At 44.6% G+C, this 15650-nt stretch overlaps 1 protein-coding gene and 1 long non-coding RNA gene across 7 annotated transcripts in view; one reads left to right on the top strand and one right to left on the bottom strand.

Annotated features, from left to right (window-relative positions):
* The window catches only part of RBPMS (RNA binding protein, mRNA processing factor), a 185917-nt gene extending 171718 nt beyond the window's left edge, over nt 1–14199 (bottom strand). The window contains exons 1-2 of one of the 6 annotated variants that reach the window (XM_027122763.1): nt 14085–14199; nt 13188–13505 (exon numbers count right to left, since the gene is read on the bottom strand). In XM_027122763.1, the coding sequence (XP_026978564.1) occupies nt 13188–13253 (66 nt within the window). In that variant the 5' untranslated portion in view covers nt 13254–13505; nt 14085–14199. Of the gene's footprint in view, nt 1–13187; nt 13760–14084 lie in introns of those variants that run through there. The other 5 variants (XM_027122764.1, XM_027122768.1, XM_027122767.1 and 2 more) reach the window with 5 other exon arrangements.
* Nucleotides 13889–15384, top strand: LOC113628833 (uncharacterized). The gene is made up of 2 exons (XR_003436270.1): nt 13889–14030; nt 14282–15384. It is a non-coding gene; the product is annotated as an uncharacterized LOC113628833 (long non-coding RNA).
* Nucleotides 15385–15650: the final 266 nt, after the last annotated feature.

Genomic DNA, 15650 nt, shown 5'->3' with positions numbered 1-15650 from the left:
GAGGAAGGGACAACTTAACGGTTAAAACTTCTCAAATGATCACCTGCCAAAATCAGGAACTCAACATATTCCAAAGCCCCACAGGTGTTTTTGAGTCTTCGCTCCCCTCCCTACCGGCTTTTGTTTTTGTTTTTAAGATACAGAGTCAGCAGGCTGGGTGCACTGTGACCAAACGGCAACAGATGCTAGTCCTGCAAAGGGCAAGACTCTTCCCTTTGATCATCCAAGAACATTCCTGATCAGGAAATTCTCACTTTTTGATTCAAGGTTTACCAGTAGTTGCACGAATGGAAAGAGCAACAGAAGAAGTTGTTCCTCCACCCAATACAATCAGACACGCTTCATTCCCAAATCCATCGAAACCACAAAGTAACCTATGTAAAGCATGCAGGTTGGGAATATTTGGTCCTAGTCACCAAAGCTGATGCAGGAACGGTTCTCAATGCAAAGAATTCTACCGCCAGACATTACAGCTATAAGTGCTTAAATGTAGAGAGCAGAACATCACTGGTATTTTAATCTTTTCTTTGTAAAAATATGTGATGTTACACAGATAATAACCGAAAAATAACCGATCTTTTACAAATGAAAAACAAATGCCGGATGTATACCATATAAGCCTCCAAATGAACGTAAGTCAATGTATATCTTCATATCTGTAAATTACTAACACTACAACATTAATCTTTCTCTCAAGTTTACTTATTAGGAAAAGGAGAAAACCTACCAACACATGAGACACTGGAATTTAACAATTTTGCCCTGTAAACCTTTACAGCAATTCTACACTCCGATTCCTATTTAAGATACAGAGTCTTTCAACACATGTAATATCCAAATAAAACCCTTTCATACTGGGATCGGAGCATCCGCTTTAATCTTATCTCTGCAATTCTGTTAAGTGTCTGGTGCCCGTGATGTAATCCACCTCTCTACCCAACACACCACACTGTATCCACCAAACACATCAGCAGGCCTTTCTAAAAATATAGTTACAATATAAAGCCTAAAATAGTAGGCTAACAATGTTTCTTTGAGATGTTTGTCGTTTTCTGAAAACAAAGTAAGCCACAAAACCACTTTCAACAAAAATGTGTGTTTCTAATTATTAGTGGAAAGATTTATATTCCTAAAAAAAAAAAAAAAAAGGTGTGCCTGGAAGAAGTTCATTGCTGCAAGTCAGCAAGAATGTAAAGGCAAAATAATTTTGATAAGACAGAACCACTTTCCTCGCAATATAAATTCAGCGTCTTGCCGTATAAATACTGATATAATGAATGGTCACTTTAGAGTGAAGAGAAGGTGCATTCCAAAGCAGGGGCAAGGCCCCACATTTCTTCACATGGGCCTGCTATCTAACACAGAAATGATTACAAATGCCTTCTGTTAGTCAACCGGCAGAAGTCACTGACTCTTAGCAGTTAAGATTTAGAAAAAATGAAGACGGTAGTTAATGCAGTATTCAAATCTTTGATTTACTTATAGGGTCTTCATTAGCAAATCACAGCACCCCAACTAATAGATCACACAAAAATATCCCTTTCTTCTCCTTTCCCCGTTCTGTATTTCTGCATCCTGCTGGTGATGGGTGTTTCAAGCAGCAGCTGAAAGCCAAGGTTAAAGCTGAAGGTCACGGTGGGTATAATTCTGCCCAACCTGGTTCCTTTTTGCGTGTTGGGGTTATGAAGCCACACTGTCCCAAGAAGTGTGTCCCACCTTACTTTGAACCTCTCCGGCGCTCACAGTGGGTACTGCCTGGCACTTTAGACATTTGGGAGGGTGAGCAGGGAAGGAATTTTCTCCTTTCTCCCTTCCCTCCCTTAGCATGGCTAAAGCAGAGATTAATTTCCTAGCTCTGGTTTTCTGTATAACCCCTCCTCAAAACACAAAGACTCAGGATGGGCCTTAAAGAGTCCTTTTGTTTAGAGAGGGTCATTTCCTGCCGTTAGCTCACACCCAGAAACTCCCACCCATTTCTCCAGGAGGGGCACGGATTTTCTCAGTAAAAAACAAAAACAAAACAGTCTCAGGCTTAAAACCATTCCCCCCCCCCCCCCCCCCGGCAAACAGCCTATCCCCCTCCACCCCGATGTATCTGGGCTGCCGCGGCAGCACAGCACAGGGGAGAGGAAAAGTGGGATGAAGCAGAAAAACGGCAGAGGAGTTACAGTTCTCTTAACGCGTAGCAGGTGTTGTCTGTCCACCCCTATGTTTTAGTTCGGGAAACGGACACTTAAACAACTTGTCCTACGTCCCTTAGGAAACAAAAAAAGGTGTAGTAATTTAAAAAAGAGTACTGATGATTTGGTCAAGAACCGACTAATACAAGGATTTATACACCACTGGTTATAAGACTATCAGACAGCGGATGATGGTAAAGTTTAAAAAGTTTGCTCAAGGTCAACTATTACGACATAAATGCCATAAATGAGGACAATCCAATGGCCTGCACTTTCATGAGGGCCTCAGTGAGCTCAATTAACAGGCAGTCTGATGACCAAAGTAAGGATGACTTAGACGTCTACATCCTGACAGTCACCTGTCGTGCTTTACAAAGTGAGGAAACACAGCTCCGAGTCTGTGAGGCTGACTAGTGGGTATAATCTGCGGCTGTGAGGTGCCGGCCTAAGGGTTCACAGGGCTCAGGCCAGCCGCTGCCTGGGAGCTACCACACAGGTGCTTGCAGGCTGGATTCGGCCGGCTAAAGCCCGCCTTATCCTGAGCTGCGTGCCTTTTTTTACTTTGTAGGCAGAGGAAGGAAAGCACATTGAGCTGGAGGCTAGACTAACTCAAAGGGCTGAGAGTGCTAAGCCTATCTCCAAATCAATTCCACCTGGGTTATTAACATTAACTCTTTGCAACCCCACAGCACATCTGCAAAACAGTAATCAAAGTCATCTTGCCCTACTTTTACTTGTCACTCCATGGGCGGCCCACATTTCACTCTTGCTTCTGTGGAAATATGTACTTGGTTTCCATTCTAACTGGACAAAGGATTCCTTTACGTATGAAAACCTGTTCTTCCCTCCCCAGCCCCCATCTCCATGGGATCAATCACTCACCATCCAAAATTTCTGGCTTAACAGCAGGCGGTAATCGTACTTTCTAAAGTACAGAGGGATGGGGACCCAGAAATGATCATCTTGAAGGCAGCATTAAAATTTAATCTAAAAACTGCTGGAAAAGACTTAGGACCATGTGGTATATTGTACAGGCCTCAGAATTTGACAGGTTGGTTTGTATTCCAGTCATTTAACAAACAACAAACGTTGGGCAGTTCTAGGCATTGGAGTTACAGCCCGAAACAAGACAGGAGTCACATTCTAGGAGTGCAAGACAAGTACCCAAGGTAAAGTCAGTGAGTAAAAAGTACTCTCTGGGAAATAAGAGGGATGGGACAGTGGTTGGGAATGTGGGGATACTTTGAACTTGGAGGTCAAAGGTCTCCCTGGGTAACATCTGAACTGACATCTGAATGAATGCCAAGGACGAGGCTGCCACAGGAACATCCGGGTGTACAGTTTCCTAGGCAGACAGAAGAGCACACGCAAAGGCCCTGAGGCAGCAGCACGTCTGGCAAGCTGGAGATACCTAAGTAAGGCCCAAGCAGCTGAAGCATAATGAATGAAGCTGTGATTCTTGGTGGATGGGGTCAGGGAGACCAGCAGGCCCAGATCACATGAACCTTGCACACGGCTGGAGAGAGTTTAAGCTCCTACCACTGTTGCAAATAAAACCTCAGACAAATTAATCTCTCAGAGCCTCAGTTTCCTTATCCCTCAACATGGGATGAGAACACTTCATTGGGTTTGTTAAAGCGCAGTGCTTAATGTAAAATGTGCTATATTTAAAACATATAACCAAGAAGGACCTACTGTATAAGGCAGGGAACTCTGCTCAATACTCTGTAATCACCTAAATGGGAAAAGAATTTGAAAAAGAATTGATACGTGTATAGGGATAACTGAATCACTTTGCTGTACACCTGAAACTAACACAACATTGTTAATCAACTAGACTCCAAAATAAGATAGAAATTTAAAAAATAATGTGCAACGCTTAAAACAGTAGACACTACTCAGTAGATGCTTAGTGAATTAATGTGCCCAAAATCCATACATGCTTTTACAAGTTTGATTATATTTGGACACGCACCTGATCTTCAATTCTCCAATTTTCTTACACATACGCAGTAAGACTGAAAAAAATTTTTGTAACAAAAATGGTCTCAGCACTAGCTCTAACCATTTTTTTTTTTTGCTTATTACTAGGAAAATGCTTGGAGGTCTTGGTAAAGAAGGAAACAGGCTTAGAAGGGTAGAGAGGAGAGGAGGCAGAATCAGAACACGGCGACTGGACTCCAGGACAGCTCATGTTCCTTCTAAGGATAAGCCAGGCCCGGAGAAGCAATTATCCAACGTTTTCAGTCTCCTGTCACCCAGCATCCCAGGGCATGCACAGGACAGAAGCGCACGTGCGCGTGCGTGTGTGTCCCTTCCCTGCCCCAAAACACATCCTGCTGGCTTAGAGGGATACTGTTATTTAAAAACAGATGCCTCTTTGGAAACTCACACATTTTAAGTCCTGTAAATTGCACATGCTGGGTAAAGTAATTACACTTTTGTAGCACTTCCCCTCCCAGCACAAAGGAAATTCTGCCACTTCTATAAAAAGATAACACTTTCTGTGCTGTCCCTTCTCTCATGAGGCCAAAACTATCTATCTTATAGGTGGACATAAGAGAAAAGTTCACAAAACAGGATCCTGGGGATTCGAGGGGAAAAAAAATGTTTTATCTCTAGGATTTCTTAGAATAATGTTGGCCTTCTGCCAGCATATCTACCTGATGACATAAGAATTTAGGAAGTGCAGAGAAAGGAACGTCATTTTTTAAAAAAACTCACGAGAAGTAAAGGCTAACTGAAAGTAGAAATTAGTCTCTAACTTCTTTTCATGGGTTGGTGAGATGTACCTCAACTGTGAGAATCCTAGGTTTCTCTGTACCTTTGCAAAATCCTAGGGGCTGACATGATTGAGCTAGGCTGCTTTGGCATTCCCTCAGCGTTTTAAATTTGTGTAACAATACTGTATTACAGCCTGGAATTTGGAACCGTCTTCCTGGTGTGATTGGCATTTATTACTGCCATTTCTGTTTTTTTCCTCCAGTATTCTACATAATGTGCATTATAATGGTTGCAGCAGGGTTAAAACCTATGAGAAATACAAACGCAATTAAATTCCTGGACCGTTTTTCTTTATTCATGAATTGACACTTAGCTGTGAGCAGAAAAAGTAGCTAACTTTTAGGAAAGCACGAAATGAATAAATTGAAAATATGACCCACGGAAGAGATGACTTTGGGCTCTAGCCAAAGGCTCATTCTAACTCCCCCCACCCCAATAAAATGAAAAAAAAAGAACAAAGCAACTCAGGCAAATTTTTTCTTATAAAAATACTCAAGCCTCTCCGGGCCTTCCATCTTTACCTCCCAAACCCATCTACAAATTTTATGTCCCTTCTAGGTACAGGGCTGGGAAAGGAAAAGGTTGTAAGAGCCTGAGAATTAACTGCAAATTTTAGAGGAAAACAATTTGCAAAGACTGTTGATGAAAGCAAAAAAAAAAAGTATATGAAATACACTACATATACCCAGTTTTTTAAGCTCCCCCGAATCGGGCTTTCAAATGGTTAAATGTCCTGAACACTATTATAACTAGACAGATATACGCAATATATTATGTTCCTGAATTAAAAGAGTGCTTTAAAAAATTTGCTTCAATTTTTCCTGAGAATTTCCAGTTCTCCACACCCCTTTTTTTTTTTTAAACACAGCTTCAAATTTTAAGTAAATTGTCCATCTTTTGTTGCCTACCCTCACGAGGTTTCCTAGGAGCAGGGGTCCCATGCCCTCTCTAATTTTCTGGGCACTCAGTTCACAGTATACAGCTTTTCGATTGCTAGCTATATCATCTTCAATTGTTCTGAAAGACCTCTCCTCTGCACTTCTAACCCAACCCTCTCGGTTGCCTCTTTCCCTTCCAGGTATTTTCTGCTTCTACACATACAACCACCATTTAGCTAGTCATCCAAAAGAGAAACCCAAGAGGCTCCACGGATGCGACTCCTAGGCTTCTCTCCTGGTCATCTGACAGTTACTGCAGCCCCTGAACACCTCTCCCGCCCGGCTCAGTCACCACCGCCAGCCACTGCCTAATCTTGAGACCAGGACTCCTGCAGTGTTATAGCCTCCAAATCCACTGCATCCCCTTCGCCACAGGAACATCTCAGAACGCCAAGACCCCGCTGCACAGAAGCCCAGCTCCCATCACAAGAAGTCTTTCCTGGTCCCTGGCATGCAAGGAGAGCTCCTCTATCCTTCCCCCACCAATGCCTCCCTCCCCTTCCCACGTCTCCCTCCCCCTCATATCCTGATTTCCCTTCCTCTCCCGCTTGTTTTCCCTTTTAAGCCTCTATCTTCATTGAAGGCCAATCCCTTTGACTAGACAATCTTTCCCCTCCTGTCTCAACCCTTCTTCAACTGGAAAACAAATCTCAACTATCACCTCTTTTTTTAAAGTTTTCTTTGATGTATATAGCTCCGTCACCCTCTCCTTCTGTTGCTGACTGGTCCCCAACTCAAACTACCGCCTCACTTAATTCAACACAGTGCTTTACTGTACCTGTTTACACAGGGCCATCGCCACTAAACCTGGGCGCAACTTGAAGTAAGAGCTTTGTCCCAGATCTTGGGCCCCCCAGAATCTGAACGTGAAGGCCCCAGTCACTCAGCCTCTCAGTGTCACAGTCACCTCCCCATATAAGGAGGGTCCTCATCACCGCAATACCTACATCAGCTCATTGAGAGGATGAGTCACGTGGTACATATAAAGTGCTTGGCCAGTACTTGACACAGAATACTCAGAAGTTAACAATTCTTACCTGAGTGAACAGCTAAAGAGATGTCTGAAAACGTCCCAGGATCAAGTATTTCAGTATTTTCTTTTTCCGGCGCTCAGCAAAGACGACTAGACAACAAACAAGGCAACTCTGTTCTGATAAGCTCCGCCGTCGAGCACTCCCTGCTCGCTCCAACACACAGAGTGCGCTGAAGTGGTTTGCAATACCCTCCCCGTACGCTTAAAGATAGGGACGTGGGTTCAAGGAATCATACCCAAGTCATCCCCATGGACAGATAAGCTCATCCCCCCATGACGCCCTCATATCAACATAGCATCAATTTAAAGACCTGGTCCCTGCTGGCCTCAAGCCCAGAGAGCCAGGCCGCCACTTTTGCCCCAGCTATTACTAAGGTTCATTCTCTTCATTCCTTCCTACATTTTTTCTTTGACCAAAGCAAGCACTGTTCAAGAGGAACATTTGCATTCCCCTTCCCCTACCCCCAAGGCAGACACTAAGGTGCCAAATGAAACTGAACACAAACATTCCAAAGTGGCCATCACACAGGGCAGCCTCGTTTGGGAATGCTGTTCTAGCACCGCTGAACCAGAGCTTCCAGAAGCCCCTGTCCGAAAGGTCAAAATGAACCCCACAGCAGAAACCAAATTCTAAGAGTGAAAACCCAACTGCACCTCGAAATGAGCGGGCCCACATTGGCAGTGGCTGCCGGATGAACCAAGCACACTGGCCTGTGGGCGCAGATGGAGGCTGCAGGTGACAGGTGGGGAGGTCATTTCCCAGAGGATCCATCCATCCATAACCGGCTCTAAATGCCACATTAAGGAAGTGGCTGCTTTGTGACAGCTTACCTATTCAAGGTCGTCACCACCATCCCCACCAGTAAGGATATTTCATATGCTTATAAAGAATTATATGTGCATACATGTGTAAGTGTGTGGTACTTACCTTGTGCTGGGGTACCAACTTTGGGTAGGTGTTGGGGATTGGAAACACTGTGATAAGACAGCATAGATCTTAAAGGAAAAAAAAAAAACCCAAAAATGAAATGTAATGATCCAGGAGTTAAACGGAGATAACATATGTATCTCCTGGAATTGAGGAAAAGCCTCTCTTTGGGATAGGGCAATTCAGGTGAGGAGATCTTGCAAAATGTAGGCTGAAACTTGACTTCTGCCTGGAAAGCAGTTCAAGCTAGACCAAGAGGGAAAGAGTGGTTGAAACAAATGGTGTGCAGAGTATGTACGGAGGTACCTTAGGAGGAAGCTTGAGTGCCATATTTGGACTTCACTGAGTGCTGAAGGAGCTGGGGTACCAGAGGACCCAGCAGTGTGTGTTAGAATGGATTGAGAAAGCACGTTAGAACAAGGAGAGCAGCTGAAGATCACTAGGAAGAGACAGGATAAGGGAATGAGATCAACATTATGAGGAAAGGCTGTGAGGATCAGAGGCCTGATTCCCCAGGCCAGGCTTGGCAGCAAAACGAAATGTGACCAACCCAATGGTTTTGTGACACCTACAGATATTTCAAGGGAATTTATTGAAATCTAAGAGAGAAGACATAAAATTGCTTTTGTTCCTATGTTCATTACAGAAAATTTAGAAAACACAGAAAAGCACCAGAAAGTAAATAAAAATGATCTGTAATCCACCAGATAGTTTTTTCTTATTAATGTTTGGTTATTTTTTAAAATTGGCAGCACATAATATAAAACTTTTATTTTTGCTCTTTTCACTTTATGTCATGAAGAATTAACCCCTCAATTAAAATGTAGAAGCTGGAAGAGAAAGTCAGATTCTCTCCTACAGCATTCAGAGGGAGCAATACCAACACCTTGACTCCAGATTTCTAGCCTCCAAAACTGAGAATAGATTTGTTGTTTTAAGCCTCCAAAAAAAATTTACACGCACGCACACACGTACATTCTTTAAAAATGCGGCTTTTAATGGCTACCTAATATTGTCATTGAGGAATTACACCATGATTTACTTAGCAATTTCGCTGTTAGGCACAGAGTCTCTGTGAATTTTCCCTATCATAAATAACTCTGAGCATCATCCCTTTAAATAAATCTTTGTGCACGCTTATTAATTTCCTTAGGGTAAATTTCTAAAAATAAAAGCGCGGAATCAAAGGGCTTGAAATTTTCACATACAGTGCCAAGTCCTTCCGAAAGCCGCCGTGATTCACATGCCCATCGCAGTGCACAAGAATTCCCACTTAACTGCCCCATCACAAACGTCAAAGGCTTCGGTCCTCAAATAAGAGCATCCAATCTATCTATCCAACAAACAAAGGCCGTTAGAAACAGATGACAAGTGAGCATAAGGGTTTATCAGGGAAATTTTAAAACCACTACTGGAAAAATAACTCAGAAATGCATATGCCCTATCGGCAGTGGTCTTGCCACATCATTTTACCATGAAGTCACCACGTTTTCATCCAAAACACTGTCACCAAATCCTATTTATGATTGAAATATAAGTTTATTGCATTTGATTTGATCTGGAGTAACAGACTCCAAACTTGGTTAAACTGTACAAACCCATTTTGTATTTTCCCCAGGTCATAATGTAGATTAATCTTATTGCTCAATGAAAACCCGCTGTTGCCACATCAAACTACCACGGTACCCCTTCTTCTCTGTGACAATTACATAAGAAACAACTTCTTCACGACCCCAATATTTGGGCAAAATTACTAAGTACTTTAAAAGGCGGAATGCGAGGTAAAAGATTTGTATTAACTTCTGAAGACCTGACTGTGTGATTTCTGCCCAACACCTGACAGACATCTTTTTGATCAATAGTCCAACGAGGCCAGGTTTTTCTGTTTTAGTTTTAAGTACAAGAATGTTCAAAGCAATTTAAGGAGAAATTACTCTAATACCAGTGCTTCAACATAATAAAACACCTTTCAGCAATGATTTGTAATCAGCCTGAAAAGTACCCAATGACACAGATAACATAAAAGTAAAAATAAGACCAGATTACTGTTTATCTGATTTCCATTTTGAAAATTCAGTGACCAAAAATATTTTCTATCTACTACTAGAATGTCTCACTATACGAAACTTAAATACGACAAATAATTATGTCTGTTACTTATATATTTATTAACTTTAGTAAAGTCGGTCAAGTGAGAACTGCCAAGTGTTTTAAGAGAATACCATCTAGTCCAAAATTAGAGGCAAATTCTAGGAATTCTTTTATTAATTGTCAAGTTATGTAAGAAATTATCTACCGCCCTATACATACATATACAGAAGCCTTGTAAATCTCAGATCCCAGGGAGATTTTGACAACTGGTTTTTCTTTACAGGGACAACTTGCATAGGAACACATATGTATAGGATACTAGAAGTCAGAAAACCAGATGTATTCTTACAGTTGGCTAGCCAAATCTTAAAATTATTTTACCTCAAAGTTTTAAATACTACCCAGAGCAGAAGACTACTTCCTGCCCAAGTTCTCAAAAACTTTCAACCCTAAAAAGCTGCAAAAATTCTCCTAAGTCCTAGACTGTTCCTTCTATTCAATTGGAACCAAAGTAACTGTTTCAAACATCACTGTTTCAGAGTGAGCTTTACAAGCTCTCGATCAGGGCTGAAATGTACTGGAAAATAAAAGGAGCTCACTTTTTTTAAAAAGTAGGAAAAAAAACCCTGGATTTTATAAAGTGATAAAGTCTAAATTACCCTGATTATCTATGAAACTATTTTCTCTTAATAATGAGTGGACTCACTCTTCCTCATCAGCTCAATGGCTATCAGAAACTACAACAAAACACATTTGTCCTCTCTTGTCATCACGTGTATATACATTGTATATGTGTGTGTTCTGTTTACTGGAATCCTTGGCCACGGCTTTTAAATGTGTTTGAGAACAAATTGCTGATCCCTGGGTGGGCAGGGAAAGGGTCCAGGGCCGTGGTTTTGTATATTGCTGGGCACATTAATGGGACTCACCAAATACCATATTTATTTTACTTGTGGCTTTCAGGGTTAGGAAAGAGAGGTTAGGAGTTTTTCAAAAACAAAACATAAACTCCAAACAGGGAATTAGGGCAAAATTACCTAGATCATTCAGGCCAACTTACTTTCTTTTCCTGAATTTTTAACATTATAAAACTTCTCTCTTCATGGTGTATCTGTTTTGTCTGTTCCACCTCTTGTACAACTTGGGTTCTGAAATCTTTTAAACTGTCCCCTTATTTTTAAAATAACAAGTATCTTGCTAAAACTGATACTTTCTAGAGCCACATGCCATTCCCACTGGTTAAGAGGCAGTGATTGTTACTGGGATCATCTGATTCTATCATACTAGTACCCAAGCCTCACACATTAAGACGCCCACGATCAGGGCAGACAACATGCCAGTGCTGTCGGCAGTTAAGCTGTATGGGTCTAGCAGAAAAATGTGACTTTTCTCTACCTAATTTTGTCAAGTAGGTTATGGTTTGGGGTCACTCAAACAAAAAAAATCTTTGGTTTAACCTGATTAACTTTCCAAGTTCTCAATCAGGTGAAGAGAGAAAGACAGTCTCATGTAATATATTCTTACCCTTAGAAGTCAACAGATCGCCAATCTAAGAGACACAGAAAGGTTTCTGAAGCCATTATTATCTTGGTATGTTAGCTGAATTAGTTAAACACAGCAACTCCTTAAAAAAGCAAACTTATTTTTAAAATTTTATCTCAGTGGTAGGGAAAACAAATAGCAAAGCAGCAGGTAAGTTTCAAGAAAAAAGCGAAACATGCAATTCAAGGCTCCATCTCTTTGAAAAAGAAGGAATGTCAGTAGTACTCCACTTGTAGTTAAAAAACAACTAGCATGTAAGCAACGCTTTCCAAAATAACAGTTTAATAAAGGCAATTTCCTCAGGTGAGAAGGCAAATTTCTGGCTCACAGCAATTCACCTGGGGCTCACAGCAATTCACCTGGGTTGCACTACCTTACAACCATGTTAAGAGTAAAATCTTGTGTTTATTTTGCATTGTTTTGCATGGGCTTAGGGCTCCCCTCCGTCTTCCCCATTTAAACAGTTCCTATCTTACAAGTGCACAAAGTGCTGAGGGCTTGTATGTTTTAGTTAAATCCTCCGCAACCTTTGGTTTCACTATCAGAATTTTAGTTTACACACAACACAGTATCTCCATAATAATCTCAACATCCTAATCGCTTTAGAATCAGTTTACCTTTCGGTTAACCTCATACATCAGCATGCAATACCTGTAAAAACGCTTTTACCGAGACTGCATACTTCCTTGCATCTAAACATAAAGTTCCTTTTAGAATGTTTAAAGTCGGTTTCGTGGGCTTCTTAAAAAGTAGGCGGAAAGTATTGTTTACCGGGCTCCAGATAATGTACCTGCAGGAACTGAGCCATTTAACAGGATATTACAAATATCCCAAGTACAAAATTCTGAAATGTTTGTTCAGGAGTTCCCCCCACGTTTATCGAATTTTGTTTCCACCAAAGGAACGCTCTGCAGCCGTTAACATATTTACGGTTGTTACGGACGCACCACATGAAATTGACGCTCAGACGTCAAAGTCCTACTAAAATAGCCTGGATCGTCACTTGGTGAATTGCAAAGTTTGAAACTCTTGTATTCAACTTCTGCTCCCCACAACCGCAAAGCCCCTAAACTTACAAAACCTAATCATCCAGGTTCGGGGTCTTTGACTCATCAGAGAAGAATGCGGCTGAAGAGTTATCTATTAATCCAAAATGCCTCAGCTGAGAAGATATTTCACCAAGAACTTTCACATTGAAAGGGAGGGGGCAGGGAACCGAAGGTGTCTTTTAACGAGAAACTTTACCCGATTTTCTTCCTTAAGCCACACAAACACACTCCACAACTTGCAGCCCCAGACGCAGAGCTAAGTGCTGACCCTCCCGGTCCCAATCATCTGAGGTCACCCAGGAGTCAGCTCTCGATTCCGCTTTTAAAATCCGGGGCAAACAAAGCTGAGCATTATACTTACAAAGGTCTCAGCAAAGTCTTCAAAGTTACGCAATTTTAGGCACGCAGACGCTCGTGGACCCACAAAAACACACTCTCCGATGATACAGCCTCCCGGGGCCACAGTTTGGGGCGGTGTCTCGGGGCCAGGACGATTCCCAAACCCTCGACCGCGGCGCTCCCTCCCCGGCGCAGCCCGGCGCCCCGGGACCCGCGCCCCGCCGGCCGGCCGCCCGCACTTTGCAGAAAGCTAGCGGCCGCCGTCCCAGGTCGTACCCGCCACCGCACCGAGCCACTCCGTACCTCTTCCTCCTGAAGGTTGGCCTCGTTCGGGGTGTTCTCCTTCTCGGCTTTGCTGCCGTTGTTCATCTTCCCGGTCCTCCCTCGCCGGGCAGGGCTGGGGCGCGGGGCTGGGCGAGGGCGCGCTCGCCCACTTTTCCCTTCCCCGGGCGCTGCGGGGGCTGGAGCCGGGGCAGCGGCGGCTCGGCTCGGCTCGGGCTCCCGCGGCGCGGCGAGACAGCGGCGGCGGGCGACTCAGGAAGTGCGAGGGAGAGACGGGGCAGGGCGAGGCGCCGGCGGACCGAGAAGGGGACGGAGACAATCGGGACCCGAGAGGGAGACCTGGAGAGGGCGGGCGGGCGCGAGGGGAGGAAGGAAGAAAGGATGGGGCGAGGACGCGCGTCCCAGGAGTGAGCCCAGAGAGTTGGGGATGTGGCCGAGTAGGGGCCGGGGGCGGCCGCTGCCCGAGCGTAGCAGCTGCTGGAGGGAGGGGGCGAGGGGTACCCGAAGAGGAGCAGGAGGAGAAGGAGGTGCGGGGCAGCGGGGCGCGGCTGGGACCCGGAGAGCCGCTGAGTGCGCGCTCCTGGCTGGCTCTGGGAAGTACGGGCTCCAAGCAGCTCCCCTTCTCTCGCCTGCCTCCCTCTCTCCCTCCCTCCCCTCTCTCCTCCCTCCCCTCCTCCTCCTCTCTCCGCCCTCCCTGGACGTGGGCTGCTGGCTGGAGCCGGGAGGAACTGGACGCGGGACGGCAAGCCCCCCGCGGGAGGAGGGGCTGCGCCGAGGGCGGCTGCCCTGCGGCCGGATGGCGCGCGCCTGGGAGGGGTGGCGGGCGGCGGGCGGAAGCGGCGGACCCCAGCCCCCGACGCCGCGGTAGGTCGGAGGGCGAAGGCCGAGGAGGGGGGAGGGAAGAAGGTCAGGTCCTACCGCTTGCACGGTCCCTGGGGGTCGCCGGGCGTTTCGCGCAGCTCGGAGAGGGGCTTCGGGGAGGCAGGCCCTGCCCGCGCGAGGACCTGGAAGTGTGATGTGCTACTTTTGTTTGCTTGCTCTTCACGAGGGATTCGCACCCCAATCCCTACCCCTCCTTTTCAGTACCGGCCTAGACCTATTTCTTCCCTTCCTAGTCGGCAGCTTAAAATGACAGGACGCGAGAACTCGAGTGACATCCGGGGGCAGCCCGCTCCGGGCCGGCGTTTTCAGGGCGCAGCTTCAAACCCACCTCCGACGCCGGGCCCTCGGAAACCTCTCCAGCGTCTCCGAACCCGCCGCCCCTGTTCAGACTCCTCTACAGCCCTTTTCAGACTGTCCTAGAATTATTTGTTTACCTGGCTGCTTCTCTTTACTCTTTTGGGAGATCCTTTTTGGAAGACGAGACCGGGCCCTGTTTATCTTTTGAATCCCATGGCTATTTGAGTACGCTATCTGGTATACAGTAGGCGCTTAATAAATAGTTGTTGGCTGAGGGAATATTTCTCACTGCCAGACGAACTGGAGGCCAAGACAGATGATATTCAGAGGGTCAAAGCCGCTGAAAGAAGGGAGACTCAGCGTTCTGGGACGTCAGCGCACTATACTTGTTTACGCACCAACCTCGGAAGGAAGAACTGCCTGTTTCTGTTTCCTCCTCTGAAATGGAAGTAGTTCTATTTATCTACCAGGAGTTTGCTATTAGAGGAAATTATAGGTTGATAGATAAAACTATAGCACCTGGCACCCATTCGGACCCAGTTAAGTCTACCACACCTGGGAGCTGACATGATTAATTTCCACTTTCCCTGAGCCAAAGAGAACTTTTACAATATTGTATCATTTAAGCTTTCAAACTTAGTGACTGCTACAAACACATAATTTAAAACTCCAAACATCGGTAGATTTCTCCCTCACTTTTCACTCCCAGGAATTCTCTCTCACAGCACGCTGTTCCCTTCCAGCACGGCGACAATCACAACTTCTAATTATTATTTGTTTGCTTCACTGTTTGTCTCCGCCCCCAACTCCCCCGACCTCCTCCCCCACTAGACATTCTTTACCCCAGACTGGTTTAAGTGCTCCTGGGAATGGGATGGGGGTGGCGGCGGAGTTGAAGATAAGGCTTCTGCTTTTAGGGAATTGAAAGTGGTGCTGTGGAGACAAGATACCCCAAACAACTCCGCGGCAACGTCACCGCTGATCCTGGTTCAGATGGTAAAAAGCAAAGAAAATATTTGCTTTAAGAGCATTTTGAAGAGAAAAAAAAAAAAAAAACCACAGTACTGATACTTGGATTTACATATTGGCTTTTTCTGGTGTTGGGGGGCGTCTGGAGATTTTGATAAAGAGATTATATTGCTGTCATATTGTCATTTCTCTCTACGGGGGAAAACAAATGTCCCCCGGATGAAAATAAACCAAGAGTCTGTTGAAATTGCAACTGAAGTTCAGAAGAGGCAAGGGTACAGTTATTCTTCCTTCAGTTATATAAGGAACCACGAGGGGGCGATGTCTTTCTGAGCA

Source organism: Aethalodelphis obliquidens, unplaced genomic scaffold (assembly GCF_003676395.1).
Source record: "Aethalodelphis obliquidens isolate GAN/ISIS:26980383/991018 unplaced genomic scaffold, ASM367639v1 scaffold25, whole genome shotgun sequence".
Lineage (NCBI taxonomy): Eukaryota > Metazoa > Chordata > Mammalia > Artiodactyla > Delphinidae > Aethalodelphis > Aethalodelphis obliquidens.
This window is presented reverse-complemented; position numbering and strand designations above follow the sequence as displayed.